General features: G+C 40.4%; 1 protein-coding gene across 2 annotated transcripts in view; it reads left to right on the forward strand.

The window, feature by feature from the left end:
• Positions 1 to 25,956, forward strand: part of PDE3A (phosphodiesterase 3A) — a 277,695-nt gene extending 251,739 nt beyond the window's left edge. For both annotated transcript variants that reach the window (XM_054824716.1, XM_054824726.1), the window contains 5 exons: positions 1,098 to 1,297; positions 3,324 to 3,527; positions 7,512 to 7,667; positions 11,502 to 11,742; positions 15,948 to 25,956. In XM_054824716.1, coding sequence (XP_054680691.1) covers positions 1,098 to 1,297; positions 3,324 to 3,527; positions 7,512 to 7,667; positions 11,502 to 11,742; positions 15,948 to 16,195 — 1,049 coding nt within the window. In that variant the 3' untranslated portion in view covers positions 16,196 to 25,956. The remainder of the gene's footprint in view (positions 1 to 1,097; positions 1,298 to 3,323; positions 3,528 to 7,511; positions 7,668 to 11,501; positions 11,743 to 15,947) is intronic.
• Positions 25,957 to 25,974: the final 18 nt, after the last annotated feature.

The raw sequence follows: 25,974 nt of genomic DNA on the forward strand, positions 1-25,974 counted from the left end.
GCATTGTTTTGCTATTACAAAACCACTGGGGCATGCAGGTAGTGCCATGCACTTGCCGCTGCTTGGCTGTCATAAAATGATCCTTTGCCTTTCTTCGCTATCTCCAAAGAGACTTGTTACCATTTTGCAACTAGTTTGCAAGACCACTCGTCTGCTGTTTTATGATTGCTCCTTACAGGAAGCTGTTCCTATTGCATCTTATATTAACTTCTCCAGATTCATTTGTAGGAACTAGAGGACCTGCCTGTATTTTGTAGGAGTTCTGAGGGAGTTACAGGATAAGCAAGAGTTTGTTCCGCAGAAACCACTTCCACTTCTGCTTTTTTTGGTGGTATTTGTGTGGCATGTATATATCATTTGTGAAACTCTTCAGGATGTTTTGGTGGGGCGGGAAACATTTTTATTCCAGGAAAATTTTATTAGCAAGGGTTGTTGGAGGCTTTGTAGGTGAGATGAAATGGGTGGAATCAAAGGGGTTGACTTTTGGGGCTTTTCGATGTTTGTTATTTGAAAGACATTGTTAAACTGCATGTAAGATCCATTCAAGCAGATTTAATTAGCAGTGCATCTCACTTAGTATCTGCCTCTGACAGGCATGTTCAAGCTCCTTCAAAAGGCTGTTGAGAGAATTATCAGCAAAGATCCAAAGTCTAGACCTTTGGAGTGGAAAACATGCACCATAATTGAATTAATAAATGCTAGTCCATTGCTCTAAGGAGTCTTAGTGTCTTATAGACTAATCTATATGGTGAGTCTATCAGAGGAAGTAGTAGGAAAATCAAGTTACCCACAAAGCTCCAGCACGGCCATGAATCCATGGCTCATTCCTAGTATATTACGTAGTTTGAGAACAGGCTCTGCTGGATGGCTGGAAGATCCCCAGGTGGGATCAGAATTTCTTCCTTTCCAATTGTGTACTTTATCGCACTAGATCATGTGCAAAGTATCAGAAAGCACTGACATCAGGTTGTGTTTACTCTTCTGTTATGTATTGTAAATTTTCTCCTTCTCTTCCTACTTTGTTGCTTCTGTCTGTTTCAGTAAGTCACTGAAAAAGTGGTAAGGATTTTTTTTTTCATTTCTTTATTTCTGCTCAGATTCTGACAGTGGAATCACTCACGGCCATATGGGTTATGTGTTTTCGAAGACATACACGCCTACAGATGACAGCTACGGATGCCTAGCTGGTAACATCCCTGCCCTTGAATTGATGGCTCTTTATGTAGCTGCAGCCATGCATGATTATGATCACCCAGGAAGGACCAATGCCTTTTTGGTAGCAACGAGCGCTCCTCAGGTAAATAAAACTCAAGCAGCATTGCTGTTAAGTTTGGAAGGTCTTTGGTAACTGATTCTCCTTGCCAGTGGTGCCTATGGCTGCTGTTAAGCACAAGTCTACCAAATATTTTGAAACAGCTTATCAAAGTGACAGAAATAATAACTTCACTTGGGGATTACCCATAAGAGTCTTCTTACATACCCTCACCACCCTCAGTAAGTAGAGCTGTTCAGAAAGGTATTGATAAAATGTCTCAGTAAAGGACAAGCTCTGCTAACTGATAGAAAACCTGTAACTGTGAAATTAGGGAAGAATTATTCTACCCAGTAAGGCACAAAAAGATTAAAATAAAATTAAAAATCACCTGTATAGTTGACAGTGTACCATGCAAGTTAATTTGTGCATGACCGTAACAAATTTTCTAGTGTTCCTATTAATTATGAGATCATCTTTCCTTACTTTACATAAGCTGACCTGCCTGGCTTCAGTATACTGTGCTGAAAAATATTTCTATGGACAAGGAAAGAAAAAATGATAGCTTAATAGTAAGAAGTTGGGTAGAGATGCAGATATTCTAGGTTTACTCCCCAGCTTGGATCCAGACTTCCTCTCTCACCAAGAGCAAGTCACCTGAACTTGCTCTGTATCAGTTTCTGCTTATAAACTGATAGTAATACTTCTCATCCTTGCAACAACTTTCTGTGATCAAGAACTTTGATACTGTGGCCAGTTAAATAGATTGATAGAAGATGTATGCTATCCTTAAATCTATTTTTAAGAAATAAATGTTACAGCTCTGTGATTATAAAAATCAACAAAGAAAATCAGATGATTAGCCTTAATGTATTGTCCCTAGTTTGAAAATAAATTAATGGGAAAAATTCAAATTATTCTTGTTATTTTGGGGGGTTTTGGTTTGTTGTTTCGTTTTAGTTGTGGGGTTTTTTAAGTCTGATATCACCTGAAATTTGCAGAACTTGTATTTGGCATCTAGGTTTTTTAATTCTTTTTCAAAACAAGCAGTATCAGCTTCCAGTAATGACAAAGTGCTGCTGTATTAAATACTGCCCTCAGGAGTTGGGCCTGGGTAGCAGAATATATCTATCATCTCAAATGCTACTGTGTAGTTTAGGCAAGATAGGCTCTAAAGCTGAATTGCTTCAGCAACCTGTTCTCTGGGGTAAAGAATAGATTCTATACTTTAGGCTATGATTAAATTTTTTCATCTCTAGATGACAGAAAAGTATAATTGAAGTGAAAAGCCACTGGAATGTATGTGTATATATTTGTCTAAAAAGTTACAAAACTTGTATCTATTTTACATAGAAGCACATTTCCAAAAGCTTTTCTTTCCATAAACCAAATTGTCAAAAGACTGAATGTTGCTGAAGTGGAGAGATTTCCTGGATGGTTGTTGTCCCCTGAAATCCATTTTCTAAATCTTTCCTTAGTTTCTGAATGGAATTGCCATCGCTATGAGAGTTATGCATTTTGTTTTGGTAAAGGTTTAACCAAGTTTGGATTTTAGCACTGAGAAATCTGTCAGTCTGGCTGTGTGTTGTCAGATTGCAAAGTAGAATTTCACTTGTTTCTGTGTTTGGAATCAGTACAATATGGACAGAATTGCCAGGTACAAACACTAAAGACAATAATCCCTGTTAAGTGAGGTTAGTTCTGAGAAACTGGGAAGCACACACCTATATTATGTTAGTCATTAATTTGTTGCCTGAAACAAAATAAACTATTGTCATATGATGCAGTTCAGTCAGGAACCAAAGACCCTTGTGCATGAAAGACCCAGATTTTTCAAATCAATCTTCCAATAAATCTTCACCATTACAACGATTCAGGTGTCTGCTATTAGTTCTGCCAAAATCACATCTTCGAACCTTGAGAAGTTCTTTTAAAAAAAAAAATACAAACCAAACAAATCAACCAAATCTGAACCTCCCTCATGCATCATCCCCATCATTCTCATTTCTGCGTTGGTGTTTCTTTTGCTAAGAGGTTTCTCAGCTTTCAGCTGCCCACATTGCTTTCACAGGCGGTGCTGTACAATGACCGCTCCGTCCTGGAGAACCACCACGCTGCTGCTGCCTGGAACCTTTTCATGTCGAGGCCAGAGTACAATTTCCTGGTCAACCTCGACCACGTAGAGTTCAAGCATTTCCGCTTCCTTGTCATTGAGGCAATTTTGGCTACTGACCTGAAGAAACACTTTGATTTTGTTGCCAAATTCAACGCCAAGGTAAGAACATTGGTTTGGGTTTCTGGTGGATGGTCAGAAAAGATTATGGGGCTTGGTAGCATCACAGTGAAAAGGCTAGAAAGGGTGTTGTGTTGCTCTTTGTTCTGAATGTCCTTTTGGCTGCTGTAAAACATTCTGTTGAATAGTAATCTGGTACTTCTGCTATTTTTTACTTATTTAAATTTACTGGCACAGCTTCTTTTCTTATATATGTTTAGTTTTTTCAGAAAGTGGTTTAAGGCTAAGGATATTATGGACTATTTGAATGCAAATCCCACTTACATACTACTTTTCAACATTGTTTTCTTGTTCACTGGCACTTTAGACCTATTAGCAAAGCACTCAAGGGAAAAAAAATCAAAGGTGTTACCGAGTTTCCATAATGACTAAATACTTAATGTGAATTTTCATTGGTTCCATTGTTCTATTATCAAAGCACAGAAATCATAACAATTTTGAAATTCTAATTTCAAATGCAATGAAGCCATGATCTTTCTTTCCTACTTTGTTTCAAATGGCTAAACCCCAGAGAAAGGTCACTAAAGATCTTATCTACGTGCTCCATTCAGTGAGTATAAATTTGCAACCGTGGGAAACCATTCTTAAAAATTATTGTACAGTTTCAACCTAACTTACTGGAAATCACCACCTCTCAAGTTACTTTAATAAATTCCACCATCTATCAAAGCTGTTGGCATGTTACCTAGATGATACCTGATTTGGAGCTGGTTCTGCCTTCTTGTTCCTTGTGAGAAACACACCAAGCACAGTGTGTTTCTCATCCAGGACTAGAACCTCCTAAATAAAATGTTTTCTTGTGGTATTGCTTAGGATGGACCTGTATCCGGAAATTTGGATGCCTCCATATGTATGGCTGGTTTTGTTTTCATTTCCCTGTAACATCTCTCTCTTTGTTAGGCTTTAAGAGGCTGTAAAGAAAGGCCTTAAATTATTGTCCAGGGTAGACAGAGAACTGATCTTTAGATCTGTAAAAGTCTGAACTCCTTCTGTACCCTTGTTAGTCATGGCCCAAAACCTCTGGTAATATTGGGAGGGTGGGGAATGTTCTTTAGGTCTTAATTTTAAACTCTGGGATCATTCAGTGTGTGCTTGCAGCCCAGAAAGCCAACCGTGTCCTGGGCTGCATCAAAAGAGGTGTGACCAGCAGGTCGAGGGAGGGGATCCTGCCCCTCTACTCTGCTCTGGTGAGACCCCACCTGGAGTACTGCGTCCAGCTCTGGGGGCCCCAGTAGAGGAGAGACATGGAGCTGTTGGAGCGAGTCCAGAGGAGGGCCACGAAGCTGATCAGAGGGATGGAGCACCTCTCCTATTAGGACAGGCTGAGAGAGTTGGGGTTGTTCAGCCTGGAGAAAAGGCGGCTCTGGGGAGATCTAATTGCGGCTTTCCAGTACCTGAAGGGGGCCTACAGGAAGGATGGTGAGGGACTGTTTATCAGGGAGTGTAGTGACAGGACAAGGGGTAATGGGTTTAAGCTGAAGGAGGGTTGATTTAGATTAGATGTTGGAAAGAAATTCTTTACTGTTATTGTGGTGAGGCCCTGGAACAGGTTGCCCAGAGAGGCTGTGGAGGCCCCATCCCTGGAAGTGTTTAAGGCCAGGTTGGATGAGGCTTTGGACAACCTGGTCTAGAGGAGGGTGTCCCTGCCCATGGCAGGGGGGTTGGAACTAGATGATCTTTAAGGTCCCTTCCAACCCAAACCATTCTATGATTCTATGATTTTCATCAGCCTAATTTCCTCATAAAATATTGAACAGTACTGACAGATTCTCATCTGTCAGGGCTACAAACAATAAAGCACATGTATTCATGTCTGAATACATCCTTTGAATTTGACAGTTTGGAGCAAAACCTTCACTTCTGTGAACATAAGTAACGAATAAAAAAGGCTAAATCAGTGATTACTGTGGCTTTGTCACAGAGATTAACTGTCTTAACTGTGGAAGAGGACAAGCTTGACCAAAGTACTAGGTGTAAATTGTGGATATTGAAAACTAAATTTGTCTTAAATCTATCAGGCTGGACAACGGTAGGTGTAACCACTGTTGTAACCAAGCAAGGTGATACCTGAGACACTGCAGATAAATAGAACAGTCTAATGTATCACGTCCTGCCATCTCGCTATAGATTTGTAAGGACATCTGTTAACCTCCTTCTCTCTCCTTAATGCTTGAATAGTCAAATGGTCATGCATGGAATAGAAGGTGGAGGAGAAGGTGAACTTATTAGCCAGTGCTTGTGGCTGAGCCTGGCTTTCCTAGAGTAATTGCTACCTTTAAAAAGAGATTATTTATGTTTAGTTGGCAAAAACTCTTTTGTACCAGAGTGGTCTCAAAGAGCAGACCTGACATGTTTGTATATGAGTGGAGGTGATGTAGCTGATAAAATTAGCTCTAAATGATCACATTATTGATTGGGTGCTGCACTGTAGTTTAGTATATTGAGGCTCTCTTTATCTGTACTGAAGTCAGTGTAAACACATGTAAGCATCCTCCCACCAGAAAACTTGCAGTCTGGAAAGTACCAAGAAGAAATAATGAAGGAAACTCACTGTCCGACACTTTGATGATATCAATGCATTGGAGCATTTACTGTTCTGACATTAGTTATGTTGGATCGTGTACATCAAAAGCAAAGCCCTCACCATGTAGCCCACTGCCGTATGGGGCAGGGGACCTGCTGACAGAGGACGTGGAAGTTTGATCTAGTCATAGCACAACAACTTTCTATCCATTTTCAACTATTGCAAGCTTGACAAAGCTGTGTTTCAAGGAGGGATTTGAATTTTGAAAATTAAGTGGATAGTAGAAGACAGACCCTCCCACGCTAGGAGATATTCTAGGAGAAAAGGTTGAGATGGCAAAATGTGGCTAATGGCAGTAAAGATTGGTAACGCTGACCATTTGGAGATGTAAAAGGCCAAAGTCCTCAATGCATTTTCAGCCTCACTCTTTGTGGCTAAGACCTGGCTTCAGGAATCTCAGGACCCTGAGGCGTGAGAAAAAGTCTGAAGTGGTAAAGACTTATCCTAAGTGAATGGCATCAGGTTAGGGAACACTTAAACAAACTGGACATACACAAGTCCATGGGACTTGATGGTATACAGCCATGTGTATAAATACCTGATGGGGAGAGTAAAGCAGATGGAGCCAGACTCTTCTCAGTGGTATCTGGTGACAGGACAAGAGACAATGGGCACAAGCTGAAATACAGGAATCCCCATTTAAAAATAAGAAAGGACATGTTTACTGTGACGGGGGTTGTACATTGGAAGATGTTGCCCAGAGAGGTGTAGAGTTTCTCTCCTTGGAGATATTCAGAACTAAACTGGACATGGTCCTGAGCAGCCTGCTCAAGCTGGCCCTGCCTTGAGCAGGGGGGTTGGACTAGATGGTCTCCAAAGGAGCCTTCTGACCTCAACCTTTCCGTGATTCTTTAAGGTGACACTTTTATTTTAGAACAGTTGATAGTATATATCACTTTTTATTGTGGGAGGTATGGGAAAAATAGAGAAAAGGAAAAAGATAGGGACTACTTTCAGACATACTTAGATCAAATAGGGAAATAAGCTTGTTACATGCATCGTCACACTGCAGTTAAATCAGCATGGCATTTCATGGGAATTTATCTTTGTACACCAATTAGGTAGTAACTTCTTGGAAAATGTCATGGTAAGATTGCATTTGTTTGTTTTCCTAGCAAATGCTTTCAAAGAGGCACATCATTTACTAAATATTAATTTCTCATAATTTATCTCAATGTTCATTGTTTCTCACTTATTTTTCTTTTTACATGTTGCTCTACAGCTGATTGTAAATTCCAGCCTTGGGTTAGCTCACCTGCTTACACTTGTGATTTTGTTAAATAGCTAAATATACTGTAAGATATCCCAGGGTAAAACTTCCTCTGTGGATGCATTCTTTTACCTATGATTACTGTCATGGTTTTCCTTTTTCTGTCTACTAGGTGAATGACGATGTTGGAATTGACTGGACTAATGAGAACGACCGTTTGCTGGTTTGCCAAATGTGCATCAAACTGGCTGACATAAATGGGCCTGCAAAATGCAAAGATTTGCATCTGCAGTGGACAGAAGGCATTGTCAATGAGTTTTATGAACAGGTAGATAAATGCATGTCCGAAGTGGTATCTGCTGGTTGCATGTCTTGTGTTAAACAGTCCTGCAGCATGCTAGTGCTGGTGGTGAGTGAATATCACAGAGAATGGGGGTGAAGGGGATGGCTAGAGTTACACTAGTTCGCAGTTTTGCTGGATCAGTGAAAGTCCATTTGTCACTGAAACTTCTGATGTGTCCTCAAAGACCTGTGATGATGGGGTTTCTGCAGGCTTAACTCTTCCAGTCTGTCAATACCTTTACAGTGGACATGGCTAACAAGTGTTCCTTTCCTCTTTTTTTTCCTGTTGGCAGTCATCATGTCTCCCTTTCAGTCTTCTTTAGTGCAAACTATCTTTTTGTCCTTCATTCTATGTCTTTTCGAGACATCAGCTGGTTCTCATTGTTCTCCTCTGCAGTCATTCCAGGTGGCTCACATTTTTATTGACATGTGGTCTCCAGAACTGGACACAACATCTTTGCTGAGATGATCTAAACAGAGCAGAGGAATTCTTTTCCCTGTGGGCCATGTCTCTGTTCACACACAGAAAACCTTTAAGTACTGATCACGACTGTAACGCTGACTTTCAATGTATCACAGACTAACCATATCTGTTCCCTACATGTTGATCCTGACTCATACTTTAGTTTTTAAGACACCACTTTAAGCTTTCAGAAGGTTTGTCGGTACAATTGCACTAATTATGCAAGGCTCAGCTGGTAGCATGAGGAAGGAGGACAGCTACAAATTGATTTATGAAGACCTGGGAATACAGTCAGGCACTGGTCCTCTCCTGCCAGGTGTAAGGGAGCCCTTAATTAAACCTTTTCTCATTATAACCCATTTAGCCCTGCCAAGTGCAAGGGACAGGGCTGTTCCCACACTATTCCTCATTTTCCTGAGTGGGAACATATTTTGAATGTGCTGGTTAGACTAAACTCCACATCCTGTCTTTTCAAGAGGAAGCAAGCAGGCTAAATCACTGAACCAGACACCCCACAGACTTCTCAGGGAGGCTGTGCAGTAACTTGAAGTCACAGACTAATCCCTTTTAAAGCCTTTTCATCTTCCCTTAAATGTACTGTACTTACAATTTGGAAAAAAACCCAAGATTTGCTGCTGCCTTCTGGAGTATGTAAAGAAATGGGAAAAGGGACAAAATTCAGACACTGACCTGCAGCTCCTTCATGTATTTCAGATCTCCTGAGAAAAAGAAAGAACAGTGACCCTTACGTATATATTACATATATAGTTGGTTCAATTTTTCTTTTCATTTTTTCTCAGAGAAAGAGAGCGAGTCCCTTCATCTCCCAAATTTTTTTTTCGGGAAACGCTTTTCTTCATATTTATCTGTTTTCATTACAATTCTCCCAACAAATTGTACTTCAGTTAGCTATGATCATTGCCAAACTCATGTGGGTGACTACTGCACGCAAACAAAACCTGTTAATCAGATATATGATATGGCTCACCTTTGATCCAACATAACTAATGTCAGAGGGCAGTAAGTGCTCCAGTACATTAGTATCATCAAAGTGTTGGATAGTATGCTCTGAATCAAGCTTGGGAGGAACGCTTATGGGAGAATGATGTTATCATCTGTTCCACAGTAGGAATCTGGGTTATTTTCCATCAGTCAGAAAGGTGTGATAGTAATGTTTTCATGCTCTTGGAAGCTGCTCCAAAGCACTGTTGGAGATTATCTTTTTTATAATCTTGTAATTAAAAAAAAAAAAATTTATATTTATCGTCTCTGCAAAATTTGATTCAGAATACCACATATGTTACCTTTGTTAATGGCATTCCTTTTAGCATGGGGATTGTGGGCAAATGTATTTGAACTCTTGGCTTGCAAATTCCAAGAGATCAGGTAGCCAGTAAGATATTAAGGATTTTTGGGTTTGTTTTTGTTTTAATAGAAGATGTGTATTCACTGTATTGAGAAATCAATACGTCCCAGTGGGTTTCCTGTTTTGGTTTCAATACTGATGGTATTGAAAACAGAACATTTTCTTCCTAGGCCTTACTTTTGGCATTCAGTAGGATAAGCTAAATTCTCAATTTATTTAACCTAGGTTAAAGTCCGTTTTTCTTTAATATGCTATGAGAGGTGTATCAAACCATCTTCACCATGCTTTTGATCATCAGATTTTTTTCTGAGAAGGGAAAAGTTTTCATTTTCTCATTTCTAAAAAGGAGAATTTTATGAGGAGTTTGAATTTCTCTAGAATTCTTATCAAAAAGCTTACATATGTACATTCAACCTATGCTGTGAAAATAATGAAATATTGTTTTTGAATTTCCTTTAATAAACACTTTGAAGAATTTAACTCCCATATAAATAAAAACTCCTTATTAAAAATGTGTTGCACAGAAACATTCAAAATCTTGTGTCATATTGTTACAGTGTGCTTTGTTTTCTTCCCTCCACATGCTCAGCATACTTACTTGAAGACAGGTTAGACATATTAAAAAGAATCAAAAAAGGCACTGCAAGATGTTTCACATAATAAATCATGTTTTAACGGAACATGAAAAAAAGAACTTGTAAACATTTCAATAGTCAACTTTCTTCCCGCTACTGACAGCTCACAACCAGGAAATCTCAGATGTGTTTCTGTAAAGAGCGAGTTGCCACCTCTTCTTAATTTGCTTGCTATTTCAAGAATGGATGTTTCAGTGTTTTGTTAACACTAATATTTTGCATTTAATGATCAAACGTAACATTTTGGTGTAGGTTATTATAAAAGTAACAAAACAAAGCACAAGGAAATGAGACATGTCGTACATGATTCAAAATTTAACTCTCATTCTTTGGCCTTCCCAGATATCAACAGGATGTTGACCAGATACATTGTCCATGACTTTTGGAAAATTTAGGTTACAAGGAGATAAATTTGGGCAATGTGTAACATAATGGAAACTGAAAATGTCCCTCCAAATTCCAATCTATATTCTCAAATATAGACCTCTCTATTGTATTAAAACATTAATTTGCATATCAGGCTTGATTAGGGGGATTGGATTTTTTTCTTGGGGAGGTGGCATCCAGTCTTGACATGTCTACTCAGCTGAAAACTCATTGATGTCACTAGAAACTTCGCTGTGATATATCAGACTTGGTTCTGCAAGAAAGTTTTACCTTCTTTTACATTGTGAGAGGAGGGAGAAAAAAGTCTTTCTATACCTCCCCTCTACCCTTTATCTCCAAGAAAAACTAGCAAAAGCTTTATGGGAAAGATTTGCTGCTGCTGAGTAATCCCTGTTTTCATAGGGATCATTCAGATAGTCCCAGGAAACAAATACTTATGACCCAAAGCCAAGAGGATATCTCCATGTTATGTATAGTAAGGACAAAATTAATAAGAAAACTAGTTCAACGAGATAGCCCTTGCTTGTAGAAGTTCAGTCTTGTTCCCTGGAAGCAGATGAATGATTACAAGGTAGTTGTGACCTAACAAACACAAAATCAGAAGGGATTTTTTGAAAATAATGTGAAGTAAGAAAGAAAATTATTATTTTCAAATTTTCACACTCACAATGTAAAGTACAGGACAAGGGCGATGGGCATCGTTGTGTCATCAACTAACATCCTTGTTAAATTCACACTATCAGTAATGGGTCCTCTTACAAGAAAAGAGCTGTAACTTCAATTACCCATTTGACGTGATAGCACTGTAGTAATGTCATGCTGGCATGGAAGTCATGCTATGGAAGTAGCATTAGAGTTGAATTATTTTTCTTTCATCACTTTTAATTGGTTTGATGTGCATTACTCCTTTTCGTGACATGGCTTTGTTTCGTTTACTTCAGAGAAATTACCGCTATTTTTCATCTCCAGGGTGATGAAGAGGCTAGCCTGGGCTTGCCAATCAGTCCTTTCATGGATCGCTCTGCTCCTCAGCTGGCACACCTCCAGGAATCTTTCATCACTCACATTGTGGGACCACTATGTAACTCCTATGACTCAGCGGGGCTGATGCCAGGAAAATGGATAGAAGATAATGATGAATCAGGAGACACCGATGAGCACGAAGAGGAAGAAACAGCAGAAATGGAAACTTGTGAAAATGCTGAATCCAGTAAGTTGTTCACACGTATTTTTCGACAGAGCAAGTTCCATATTGTGACCACAAACTAAGCAGCCATATTATAAAAGCATAGAGACCGTGAGCTAGTCAGGTTCAACATGGGCCTCTCCAGAGTTACAGTGATTCCATGCTGTCCTTGGTGAAGCTGGCATGTAGCCAGTTACGCTGATAATGGAGACGCTCCATGGTTTCAGGACTGATACGCATTGCTGTTCATATCTACTATTCCTTGCTCCCTTCATTTGAGGTTTATGGTCGTGGATCACCCACCTGTGCATGAGGGCTTTTTAGACTACTTCAGCACTGATGTTAGTAGACTGCAACAATTTCAGTTGAAGAAAGGATGGTTGGGAAAAGATTTTTTGAGGAAAGCACTCATTTCCATGAGTTAGCATGATGTACAGTTATAACAGAATGAGATTCTGAGATGCTGATGCAGTAAAAGAGTTTTTAGCAATGGAAGTATTTTAATGCAAATCTCTTTAAGGTAATCTGTGGAGGAGTAGAGAGAGAATCAGCACTGAACATTGCTGTGTTGTGTGCTGGGAGCTGTGTCACTTGGCCCTTCTGGCTAATCAGTAACTAAAGCTGGTGATAGTCTCCTGCCTCTCCTCCAGAAGGGCAACAGTGCCGACATTTGTCATACTGAAAGGAAAACTTTGTACCTTGAAAGAAGATCTCAGGAACTTGTTGGAAGTAATTTTTAAGGGAAAAGGCCGCAACTGTAGACCTGTTTCTTTTACCACTTTAATCCTGTATGCGTTACCTTTTCCTCTCTTCGTGTTCCTCCTCCCTCTGAATTTCCTACTACTGTTCTTTTATTTCCTTCCTCTGGGTCATCTTTCTCTCCCTTGATCATATATCTAATCCTTCTAGGAAGCACCAGCCTTAAGTGCACTAGTGAAATACTGACACATAGCTTTTGATCTTAACAGCCTCACTTTTTCTGTTCTTTCCCACACACTTTCATGCCCTACTGAGTATCATCCCTATTTTCTGTTGGGGAAGCTGAGAAGTGGAAAGATTTGATGATTGCAATAAGTCACATAAGGACATGGAACTAAAATCTACGTCTCTTGATGTTCAGAATTGACCTTTTATACCTGGTAAGATCCAGGGATATATGGTTTGTATTTAAGAAATCATTGCTGCTGTTCACACACACATGCTTGCACATATTTCAAGTTTAGCAAGTTCACATGCACTAAAAATGTTGTTGAGAACAGCAAACATTAAGTAATATAGCACAGACAGGTTTATTTTAGCACCTTGTGATCTATCAGCTGTGTAATAGCAGGTGGAACTACGTTTCTGTGCCAGAATGGCATTTATGGAATTGCCTACCAAGGGGAAAGCATATGCAATTGGAAACCAACATAGACCCCAAAACCTGAAAGTGATATTACTGTATTAAAAAGAAAGATGAAGGATGTTCTTGTTTATCCACTGGAGTGTCTTACCTTACTTTGAAATCCTTGGTTTCCTTGCACCTCATTTCTGTATTCACTTATCTTCTGTATCACTGCTAGTGAAGTCCAAGAATGCTGCTTTCAGGTTAAAAGCACAGACCATTAATAACCCTTGTTGCATAGAAAACAGACCATTTTTTAGTTTTTTTCTCTTTTCTTTTTCACATTCTACTCCATGACAGTACTTTACTATTCAACCTGGTGCTTTTAGGCTTTTTATGTTTTTCAAAACCTTAGAAATGAATGTATGAGAAGTTTTGAAATATCCAAACAAATTCTTCCTACTTCCTTCTTACCAAACATGAGGTGCTCATCTTCTCGATCATACCAACATGTTACAAACTGTTTTCTTCTGGTTCCCTAAATTCTCTGTGACTGTGTGGATCTGAATCAGGAATTTATGGCATCTTTTGTGTTAATATAGGGGTCTTACAAGTCGTTAGAAATTTATACCTATGATCAACACAATTTTGGATGTTCTAAACTTTCTCAGTGAAACAAAATAAAAGGTTGAGATGTCAGATGCATAGATACTAAGGGCTGTGTAGGTGTTGGTGAAGATATTTTTCTTGATGGAAATGCCTTTTAGGCAGGTGGAAATATAATTGTGGCAGAAAACACTTCACCTAGGTCCTCATAATTCGCTAAAGCAGTTGAGATAAATTTAAGAGTTATAAAACCTTAAGGCAACTTAAAATCGGTTTTATTATTATACAGGAGCAGGTAATTCCCCCAAAGTTCTGATGCAAGTATAAGAATTAAACAGGCTCAGTCTTTAGTGGTTCAGACAAATTTTAACACCACAGCAAGTGCTCGCTGGTGTCTGCAGAGAGCAGCAAGATGTGGGGTCACCCGGGAAACCCAGGAGAGAATGTCCTGCTGAGGCATTGGCAGGGTAGGGGCTTCTTATTAGTGCTAAACCTGAAGGTTTCCTACAGGGAACCAAGGGCTTTCTAATGAAGGATTGAGTTGGATTTGGTCTGCGCTCAGTGAAAAGCTCTTTGTTTCCAGTTCAAAAGCTTCAAGGGCTAAATGTTTTGGATCCTGACACAGCCATACTTTAGGCAACCTGCACGTACTAATCCACGCAAATTTATTTGCTACAAAACATTCCTCTACGTCACCTTCTTTAAAAAAGAAATCAGCAGTTGTCTTTGGAGGGGTTGTTATTTCAGTTTTGTGACTGCCATTGCCACTGTTAATGACCAGGAAAAATTTTCAAGCTTTGTACTGTTAAGGAGTTAACAATCTGTGTTGGACAGGCTATACTGACACAGAAAAAAAACACACTTCAGACAGCAAAACACTTGTAGTGCAGCTGCGTCAGGAGCCATGAGAACTCAGTGGCAAAAACATTTTATAGGTTAACAGCAGGGGACTGATGCTTCAAAACCAAAGACAAGCAAGCTCCCTGATAGTGTTTGGCTATCTGACTGCTTCTTCAGTGGTCAGACTCTGTTGCCAAAGCAATGTTGTGCAAGGGCTTTAAGGTCGTCTCTACTGCGATGGCGGAGTGGTAAATCTCTGACTTTGAAAAGGGAACACAGGAATGGGTTCCCTCCTTCGATTACTAATGCTTGCTCATTCATTATCCTTCTACAACTCAGATCAGAGGTAAAATGTGAGGAAAACAAAATGAGGATTTTTTTTTTTTCTAGGGCAGTCAGCAGGGATCCATTGGGAGTGGGCACAGAATTTGATATAGAATCATAGAATCATAGAATGGTTTGAGTTGGAAGGGACCTTAAAGATCATCTAGTTCCAACCCCCCTGCTGTGGGCAGGAGCACCCTCCACTAGACCAGGTTGCCCAAGGCCTCATCCAACCTGGGATGGGGCCTCCACAACCTCTCTGGGCAACCTGTTCCAGGGCCTCACCACAATAACAGTAAAGAATTTCTTTCTAACATCTAATCTAAATCGACCCTCCTTCAGCTTAAACCCATTACCTCTTGTCCTGTCACTACACTCCCTGATAAACAGTCCCTCGCCATCCTTCCTGTAGGCCCCCTTCAGGCACTGGTAAGCCGCAATTAGATCTCCCCAGAGCCGCCTTTTCTCCAGGCTGAACAGCCCCAACTTTCTCAGCCTGTCCTCACAGGAGAGGTGCTCCAGCCCTCTGATCAGCTTCGTGGCCCTCCCCTGGACTCTCTCCAACAGCTCCATGTCTCTCCTGTACTGGGGCCCCCAGAGCTGGACGCAGTACTCCAGGTGGGGTCTCACCAGAGCAGAGTAGAGGGGCAGGATCACCTCCCTCGACCTGCTGGTCACGCCTCTTTTGATGCAGCCCAGGACACGGTTGGCTTTCTGGGCTGCAAGCGCACACTGCCGGCTAATGTGTGTTATCCAGTAGGTTGATCAGAGTCTTTAAGTACTTTTTATGTACTTTAAGTGCATAAAAAAATGAGCAGAAACGGCTCAGCAACATGTTTTATGCATAATCACTCGAGCACTAGATGTCTCTGTGAGCTGCATAGTCAGGGACAGCACACAGCCGATGATAGGATGAAGCTGGGGCTCAAACTGTGCAGGAAACCAGTTTGCTTTCCCAGAGGTCTGGAGAGGCATAGCTTTCTGAATTTTAAGACTGTTTAAGTTTGAGGTTTTAGAAATCTGTTGATGGAGTTCATATATGTCATAGTACACCTTGTTACTTCCTACACCTTCAGTCCCTTTTCCTTCTTCTCTCACAGAAAACAGTACGTTAACGTCACACGGTATTTTACAGGAAAGAAGAAGTTCAAGAGGAGGAAAATCTACTGTCAGATCACTCAACACCTGCTTCAGAACCATAAAATGTGGAAGAAAGTAATTGAGGACGAGGAGAGGTTAGCCGGGACAGAGAAGCAAGGCGCAGACCAATCCACGCTGCACCAATCTTCAGAACAAATCCAGGCCATCAGGGAAGAGGAGGAGGAGAAAGGGAAGCCTAAGAGGGATGAAGAGGAGAATACAACTGTAGAACCGAACCAATGACAATATTTACAGCAGTATTTTAAGACAGATTGACTCGTGCACAGACTCTTTCTCAAGCCAGCACAGCATTTAGACACAACACTGTAGAAGTATGGGATAATGCGCCTACAGCTGTTTAATTTGTTTCTCTTTCCTTTTTATGGTGAGGTACATTGTTTAAACTCCTATGCTCAAGGAAGCTTTCACACTGCGACACCGGCTTTTACAGACTTTCTTTAAAGATATTTGGGAGTGGGTGGAATTATATAAATATATATATATATAGCCAGGGTTATTGGCTGCGCACTTCAGCAAAATACATTTAATGATATATTATGGTCACTGTGATATTTACAGAAGAAAGTTATCTAAGGAAATGCTGCTTCTGAAGCACATTTGCAGTTAACAGTAAGGTACCAGTTAAGTAGCTTTTGCTCTTAATGCTGAGGGATAAAAGTTCCAAAGCTTTATATGAATGCTGATATATCCTGCCAACATATACGTGTGCGTGAGGGGGTGTTTGCGAGTGTGAGTGGATGTAATGTAATATAGCATAGTTTGAGTTCTTATTACACTAGCTGTAGCACATGTCCCAGTACATGACAACAAACAGAAGGCCTGAATTTTAGAGAATTTGTTCCCACAGGAGCATCGGAGAGCATTTTGAGGAGCTTGGCGTTCCCCATAGCCCTCCAAGTCCCAGTTTGCACTCCAGCTGCAGGCAGCAGCCTTTCAGCAAGGGCCGCGGTGGCCCGGGCTGCTGGTCTGGCCCCAGCTGGCTGTGCGGGTTGTGCCTCCTCCTCTTCCTCCTCCTCGGCATTTCCCACACTGCTGGCGAAAGGGATGTGCCAGGAAATTTATTTTCCAAAGGGGGTTACGAGGGACTGTGTGGCATGCTGGTCTGTTCCTCTCGATGGGACCTGGCCCTCTGTATACTTCTGAGCGCGTGAATGGTTGCGTGGGGCAGCGTGTGTATTTGGGCAGGAGAGGACAGAGAGCAAATGTGTGTACGCACTCGGAAACCAGAGGCACGCTGTCATCTTTCTACCCTAACCTTATGCCTCCGTGCATCAGTGGCCAAATATATCATTTAAGAACGAAGCTAAACTACATCTCTTGAGAGCAAAAGAAGGGGGGGGTGAGGGCCATGCCCTTCCTCAGAATAAAAGGCAAACGGTGCAATAGGAGCAGCGTGGTGGACAGGTGCCAGTCCTGAGTTGGCTGGACACTCGTATGCCTCAGCAACCACTCACATGAGCTTCAGAGAACTTGTTTTTTCAGTGTGAGGTGCTGGATGGGAGCAGTTTGTTGCTGGCATTCTCCTTAGAAGCAGCGTGTTTGATCCCACCAATATACTTTTTTTTTCTTCTTTCTTTTTTCTTTTTTCTTTTTTCTTTTTTTTTTAAGAGAAAGGAAAAGATCAGGCCTGTAAGAAGAGCAGATTTTTTTTTGTTTGTTCTGTTTATTTGTTTTCTCTGTTGTTTATGCTGTGAGCCAAATGTCTATTTAAAAGGTTGGATATTCACTTTCAATATTTTATTTCACGATATTATATTTGTCAATGATTAGCTATCTAGATGTAAATATGGAAAAATTTTTATGGGTTCCTGTAGATAATGATATCTTTAAGAAAAAAAAGAAAAAGAAAAAAAGGGAAAATTTTTTTGTAAAGCTAATTTTTTTAAAAAATAAATACAAAAACATTTTTATACAGTGTAGCCATTTCCAAACCCACTAAACAAATGAAGTCTTGAGTAATTTGTATAGACCCTTCTGGGAAGCCAGTGGTCTACCGGATCAAGGCTTGAAAATATTAATGCTCTTTGGGACTGGCAGCACTAACCAGTACCACACAGTTTAGAATTTTGTTCCCACAAAAAGAATGATACATATAAAGTTCAGTATTTCTCAAAAATCATTTGACTACGTATGCTTTTTATATTTTGATCCTGCAGCCCCTTGCCAAGAAGAGGATTGCTTGTGTGAGCAAGAATGCTTGTGAAAGGAAGAGCATGTAGAAGTCCTTTCTATGTTAAATTTCTGACATTGCATCCGTCACTTTTTTTGCTATTGTTACGCATTCACCGTATTTCATGATCCTATTGATACCTCCCAAAAAATGTTGGAAAACATTCTCTATCAAAGCCAATCAGCATGTGTGTTACCACTTCAGAGTTTCTTTTTGCTTTGCATTTCCGATAGAGTGAGCTTTTGCTGGAAAACGGGATTTTGGTTTCTTACAGGTTGCATTTGCTGATATCGTCCCATCTTACTCTTACCAGTAGCGAAGGCATTAGCCTTTTGACAAAGTGACTCTAGAGCATGGCTCTGAATCAGCAGAACTATGTAGTGTTTGTCAATGGAATCAAAAAAGAAAGATCCAAATTGCACGATTATTTTAAAGGATATAGCAGAATTCATTCACAAGGAAAAAAAGGTGTCTCCAAGATCTCAGCAAGTCTCCTCCAGTTCCAGCTTGCGCTGTTTTCACACCTCTTTGGTCACTTTGATTAATCACTTTATTTGGGGTTTTCTTGTACAAGTGAAATGCATACCGTATAGTATGAGAAGAATTTAATATGCCTCATTCTGTCCGTTAAAAATTAAACTTACAGAGATGCTTTAAAAAGTCACATCTCCAAGCACTTTTTTCCTCCACTTTCAGTGCATGAGCGCTGGGACTGGATTTTTTATATTGATTTTTATATTGCCTTTGCTAGAAGAAGAAAAGAAGAAGTTATTGCAGAAAGTGTTAGTGGGTGCCCAGTTGGTAAAATTACAAAGAGGCATTCAAGAATGAGGTGAAATCCTGCAAGTGGAGTTCCATGTACCCCTCTAAGCAGGCATGCACAGCGTTGGACTAAGAAAAATTATCCTAAAAATGTGCCGAAATGGAACTATTATATTTTTCCTTGTCATCATTTTTTGTTGCCCTTAGGTAAAATGTGTCAGCTTCTAATTTGTAAATATTTCTTTCTGTATTGCCAATGCAACTGTCAGAAATTGTTACTGCATTGCTATGCAAGCCTGTTTGTAGGTACGGTTTGGTTAACTCAGGTCTTTTACAGTGAAGGAATTGCCGACAGGCTGAAAATCAGAATGATTGTAGATTTTATCCAGACTGGAAGGGAGTACCCAGCAAAGAAGCTGAAGTATCTAGGAGTCGTTAATTTGGTAAGGGGTGACTGTTTTTTGCATTCCAAATAGTTACTAATAGAATCCAGTTTCTGCAGGTGTCCACTCCTTATGAATCTGATTTTCAGTCTTTGCAGTGCATTTCTGGCAGGCAGTGATCAGGAAATTTCCCAGGCTGGCTTAAATATAACACAAAAGAAAATACCAGAGAGATTTTATATCAAACACGTGAATACTTTTTTTTTTTTTTTTTTTTTTTGCTTTGGGGGTTTTTTAGTAGGTAATGAAGCAAGTAATATTTTAGGGGGTTTTGTAATAGTTTCTACTCCAGAGGAGGCAAAACATTTGACCTGCAGTTGCACCAACCTGTCGGAGGCTAGACCTTGATGGTTTTCTGCTTTGCGCAGTCCTTTGGTGTTGCAAACCCCAAATAAACCACAGCTTGTACAATATTTTTGGGAAAAAATAAAGAAAAGAAAAATAATTATATTCTATCAGCAAAGTCCTCAAGATTTCAGGTGCGATGTTTACAATATTGATATAGGTTTCCGGTGTATACAGTAGGCAAAGAGGTTTGTTATATACTAGAGAAAGCAAGCCCCTTTCAAACAGAGTTTTGCAGTAACAAAAAATGTATGTATTTTAGTTTTCAGTTCTTTAAAAACAGGAAGAGAAAGATTTGACTATTTTTTTCTGATTGGATATTTTGTCTTCTCCACTGTAATGTCACTTGGTGACTCATCTGGTTCCCTTCTAGTCAAGGAGAAGTTTGCTGTTCCCTTAAATAGGGGGCTTTTTGCAGCACTTGCAGCTCCCAGTGCAGTGAGAAAAGCAATCACATATAAATCCTTTTGCCCCCATATTCCCAGTTTCCTTGATAGTCACATGCTGTTTACTGTGAAATATAACTTCTCTCATTATGCTTGTGTCGCAGAAGGAACACAAGGAAGTAGAGAGTGTGAAAGCCCCAAACTATTTATGTTATTACTTTTTCTTTTAGGAGGAGTCTGAGACTTTAGTTTCCAAGAACCCAAAAATGCCTGTGTCTAGAAGTGTTCAAAGGGCCATAGTTTACTATTTATGCTCTAATTCCTGAGGGAACCTGGCGTTGCTTGATTTGTTTTGAGCTAATGTACCGAGCGTGTTGACACTCATCTCTGAAAATCATCTGCCTCCTCCAGTAGAAAGATGGTGTTTGATGCGATGTTGCAAGCCATACATCAGAAGTGAGCTGCAAGAATCTATCTACTAGGAAAAAGGGTTTCTACTGTGCTCTTGGCAGCATTTTAAACTCCCTTCCTCCGTGAGTGAAATCCTTTATAGAAGGCTGGGGAAATGGCTGTGTGTCACCAGTGGCCTCCCCGCGACCTTGTGCAGGGTGCTGGCTCTCATAGCAAATGACGGTCACGTACTGGCAGTAAATGGTTCCCAGGGCAGATGTAATTTGAGAATGCATTTGTTAACAATGCAAGGATAGTTGTTCATCATTTTTTACCCTGGCATTGTGTGTGAACGTCTCTTTGCGTTCATCATCAAGTTAAAATCCAAGACTGCGATTTCTCAGCACCTTTTGAGTGGATGCATTTGGGACTTCTACCCTTAGTGTTCTACTGTTAGAAGTTCTTAGGATCCTGATGGTCTGAATTTAGAAGGAAGTTAAGTCTGTAAAGGTTCAGATAAATGCTTCTAAAAGTGCCATTTGGCATTCAAGCAAATTCTGTACCCAAGTCCCTTTTTATGCTTTCCATGCTGGACATTAAGTTCATTTGTTTTCTTTAGAAAGTTCTCCTAAACGTGTCTGCTTTTTAGATACAAAAAATTTATGAAATTCTGCCTCCATCTTTCCTCCTTCAGAAATGATTCAGAAAGTAGAAAGCAGCATGGAGAAGCCAAGGATCTTGCCAGACTGAGCACCAGTCAGTGGTGCAGCCCAGGAGGACTGCCCACCCTGTGCCCCAGTCCGGGCGTATTTGCACCCAGTGCCGTGCCTGTGCTGCTGAGCTGTGAGCTGAGCAGTTGTGGGGCAGCTGCCAGTTTGGGTACTCGGCAGCCTGAGCCCCACCAGCTTTTAGTGGGACTTGGCATCTTACAGAATTTTGTCCGTTTCCAAAATGAACCTTAGGCACTTTTGAAACTTTTGCCATAAGTATAATGGAGCAAAAGGTTTGCGGTCGGTCCCAGGTGTTAACAAAGAACTTGTGCAAAGTCTCATTAATTATCTGGCACATCCTGCTTGGTCTGTGCGGTGTGATCCTGTGCTGGTGATGGGGAGGGCTTTGCTGTCGATGAAGGTGGTTGCAGGCTTGAGTCCACCTTCTCACTGACTTTCCATAGCCGCAGCCAGATGTGCCAGTCAGTGTGGGCCGGGCAGCCCAGCAAACCCAGCTGTGCCCAGGGCCGCGATCCACAGAAGGCACAAGGTGCTTGACCAGGAAATACCCCGGGGAGATGCACCAGCTGATTCAAGTGTGGGAGAAGCAGCGCAGATGTGCTGTGGTTCATTCTAGAGCTGAGCCATCTGATAGATGTAGCGCTCAATAGGTTGGGAGGGCAGCAATGGCAGTCTGTGGCTTTTCTTTCTCTGAAAGAACAGGCTCTTGAATGTCGGAGAACCTGTAATTCATAAAAATGTATAATATTTGCTATTATTTTTGCAATGAGTTGTGGTTGAGATGTTCCAGCATTATGCATTTAAGGAAAAAAGGTTTCAATTTAAGGACGAGTATGAGAATTTCTTAAGTGTCCGACAGCCTCATGGGTGGAAGATTAGATGGAGGCAGGTGCCCAGAGCGGAGAACATGCCTCTCCCAGGTCTGCTGCAGGCACCGCATCTGGGAGGGTGGCACGGATGGTTGCTTGCCCTTTCCAGTCTCAGGCCTGGACGTCGGCCTGAGAACTTGGGTATTCCTCAGCTGGCAGCACAGCACTGGTGTAATTAGTCCTCCAGTTGATGGGGTTGTAGATATATAGGGAGAAAGTCAAACTGGCAATTTGTAGGGAAGAGAAAAGGAAATTGTAGTCCAGTATGAAAAAGACTTTACGCCACACAATTTTCCTTTTCTTTCAAAATCAAATGTAATTCCACTGGAATGAAGTAACCATGGAATTTCTGGGGGTTTAATTACTGTTTGATGTGGCAGCATTAGTCAAAATGGTGGCAGCATTAAAGAGAGGATAATTGTTCCGATTAAGTAGGATGGAGAAATCTTTTTTTTTTTTAATTTTATTTTTAGGTGAATCAACAAATAAGAGTGTCCAGGCCTCCTGAAGAAAATGCATGTTAAGTGTTCTTGAATAGATGGGGGAACAATTAAAATTAGGTGACAGCTGTCTTAAGCAATCATTGGAAGAACTAGCAAAAAATATTGATTATTGGAGGCAAACTTTGAATTAGAGCAAAATAGGACCAGTACTTTTGGGAGGAACTTAGTATGATAAATCTTTCTTTGAATTTCATCACTTTCATTTAGCAAAACAACATTCCTCTGCAGATAAATCAAAGCAGGGTTTTAGCCCCTGCTGTGGTAGTTATTGAATCCCAGTGTTGGAGGGAGCAGCATGAGAGTTATCCTCCATTTACATCGTAATTATGATTTTTTCAGAGGCCATTAATAGGATTTTCCTGGCAGGCAGGTGTTCTCTCGATGAAAAATACATCACGCCTCCTCAGCAGGATGCAGATGTCACCCACGTGAGCACCTGCCGGAATTTTTAGGACCATACAAGCTCCTCGGGAGCCTGCGGGCAGAAGAGTGCGGGTGTATTTCTAGAGGGTCCATTTTCATGACAACAAAGGTGGGCAAAAGCTCGAGCTAGTTAACAATACTACTTTGATAAAACTGAAACAACAATAAGCATTGTGCAGTTTGAAAGCTTGCCAACATCACTTGAGGTGTATGCAAAAATTTCCCCGAGTGCTTGCACATGTAAAACTATTCCTTCTGGAAGGTGGTGAGTTCAGGTAAAACCAACTGGCCTTGGCCGTCGTCTGTCGAGCTGAAGGGTATAGTAAACCAAGAAGAATTTTTGACTGAAGTAGTTTAATTCTCCCTCATTAAAGAAAACTTTGCTTGGTGCTAGAGGAGGAAAAAAAAAAAAAAAAAACCAACTTATTTCAGTTGAGCTTTTCAGGGCGCTAGTCCGTGCCAGTTGTTTCTTACTTCCAAAGCCGTGCTTGCAGTATGTCCAAGGCGTGGAAATGGGACAGCAGATGAGACTCATTCTGCTGCGGCTGGCATATGGGATCTGCGTGCACGGAAGAGCGCCACTGAAATCTGCAGGTGTGGAAAGTGGTGTGTCTGGGCAGTGAATGAGAGGGGGAAACCCAAATATTTCTCTTTTCAGTCTGTACGGAAGCGTAAGAGCAGGTATAAAGGACTTTGCCACAGCTGCGGACCGTGTATCCTTTTACGATTGAATTCTCTTCTGATTCAAAAAACGTAGAAATCAGATCAAATAAGCAAAACACGGCGGGTGCTGCGGCCCCGGCGAGGCAGGCATGCGTTAGCTTGCTTTTGCTCGGGCTCGCGCAGGGAGCTGCGCTTGCACCGTTGGCCCGCAAATGGCGCGGGGTCCCGGGCGGCACGGCACGGCGCGGGGGGAGGAGCTGGTGAGAGGTAAAGAACAAATGCCTAATTTTGAATTTCGGAGGGCTGTTGTCGAAGTAGCTGGAGAAATACCTTAGTGTAATGTAATCCAACTCTATACCCACCTCAACGTGGTTTGCTCGCAGCGATAGCCCCGAGGCAGCGGGCTTCGAGGCTCTGGTTTTCGACACTGTCTTCCTTTACCACAGCGAACACTTACAAACAATTAATGTGAATTAGCAATTGCTCTTTGCTTTTAAATATTTATTTAAAGGAGATTGAGGGTTTTGGGTTTTGTTGTTGGTTGGTCGTTGGTTTTTCTTTTCTTCCTCAACCCTAGTCATTTTGCCCCCATGCTTTCATAAAAAGGGGCAAAAAAAATGGTCTGTAGTCTGATCAGAGAGAAAACAGGGGTTTGCCATGTGTGTACATACTACTTTAGGTAAAAAGCCCGTTGTCTGTTAAAACTATCTTTCCTCTTCAAAGTTCCTACCTGATTCTGACACACAATGAAAATCTGTATTTGAATGCAAAATTTTCATTTGTAGATGTTTGTAAACCTTAATTCAGTACTGCAGATGGTATCCTAAAAGATCAAAGACAGCGTTAATAACAGCTGCTATGTGGTATTGATGATATTTTTAATATTTCAATCATGTCAGCATATATTTGGTCATTACTTTTCTAAAGTTAAGTCGTCTTTTCTTGAGTAATCGATCTAAGATGTTTGCATGACGGAAAGTCATTTAAGTTCACTTTTTAAAACGACATGATTCATACTGTAGGTTACGTTTGTTTAACAGATTAACATTTTCACTGATGGGTGGCAGTTTTTTTTTCTTTTTAGTGCTTTTGATAGAAGAACATCTCGGACATTTTCCAACAGAAACACATTTTGTAATCTTTGCCTCCAGTTGTGGAAGTAGTACCTATCAAAAATAATTGTTTTCCAATACAGTTTGGCCATCTGGGTAACAATATGCAAGAATGTATATCACGTACAAGATATGATTAAAAAAATAATAATCCCATTTTGGTGAAAGTAATCAAGAAATTAATCCAAGGTCAAAACCCCTTTCTAAGTGAAAATTTTGGATGTGTCGATATAATTGAAGCAGTTGCCCGCCCACCAGATTTTGGGGCCAAATCATACAAATTTGCTATTTTCAAATTCACAAAAGGCCGACCAATGTTTTTCTACTTCGGAAAACACTGAGGGATTTGGTCATCTTACATCCTATCCTATGAAGTCTGACTCCTGGCCTGCTACCTGGGGGCACTGCACCTCAGACACAGTTATTTCATGATGCTCATTGAGACTCGGCTCTAGTAGCAAGTTTCCGCAATCCACACATGTACTTCAAAATTAATCCCTCCTTGATTTTTTTCACTTCAAAAGGAGAGAGAAAGGGGGGAAATGTAATTTTATACGGCTCTATTTGAAAAGGGGTTTGTGTACCTTTATAATTCTTTTGAAGCAATATTTTAAAAAATAACTGCCAGCCAAAGTGGCAATGCAGAGAAGTGCCATCTTGTTCAGGATTTGTACACGCCAGTTTTTAACACAGTGTTCTTTTCACTAAGTACTACATACGTTAATTTATATTTATATATTGTCAATATTGTTGTAACCAAGCTTCTCCTTTTTAAACACTTCAGGAACAAGGCCTTGTATTTTTAGGTGATTTTCATAAACAGAATAATTCTTTTCCTTTCACTAGTATCTTGCACTCGATACATGTAGCAATACTTAATATATTCTCTTCACAAGTATTTGTTAAGTGATTTAGTTAATGGCTGATAAATGTTTTGTACAAAATAGATTCTGTACAGGAAAAAAAATCTTTTAGATAAACATTATTTATTTTTACTGTTTTGTAAGTTAGACACTATAATGAAGCTCCTTTTCGCCAGAATTACTGGAAGTGCCTCTTGGTAAAATGTATTATACAGTAAATATCTATTCAAAATTATTAGAAATACTTGTCACAAAATGAACAATGTGGATGTTGCAATGTGAAGACAAATGTACAACATAAATATAATTCTGTGGTATCCCGTTTGCTGTGTTTCTTTTTC

Source organism: Grus americana, chromosome 1 (assembly GCF_028858705.1).
Source record: "Grus americana isolate bGruAme1 chromosome 1, bGruAme1.mat, whole genome shotgun sequence".
In the NCBI taxonomy this organism is placed as follows: domain Eukaryota; kingdom Metazoa; phylum Chordata; class Aves; order Gruiformes; family Gruidae; genus Grus; species Grus americana.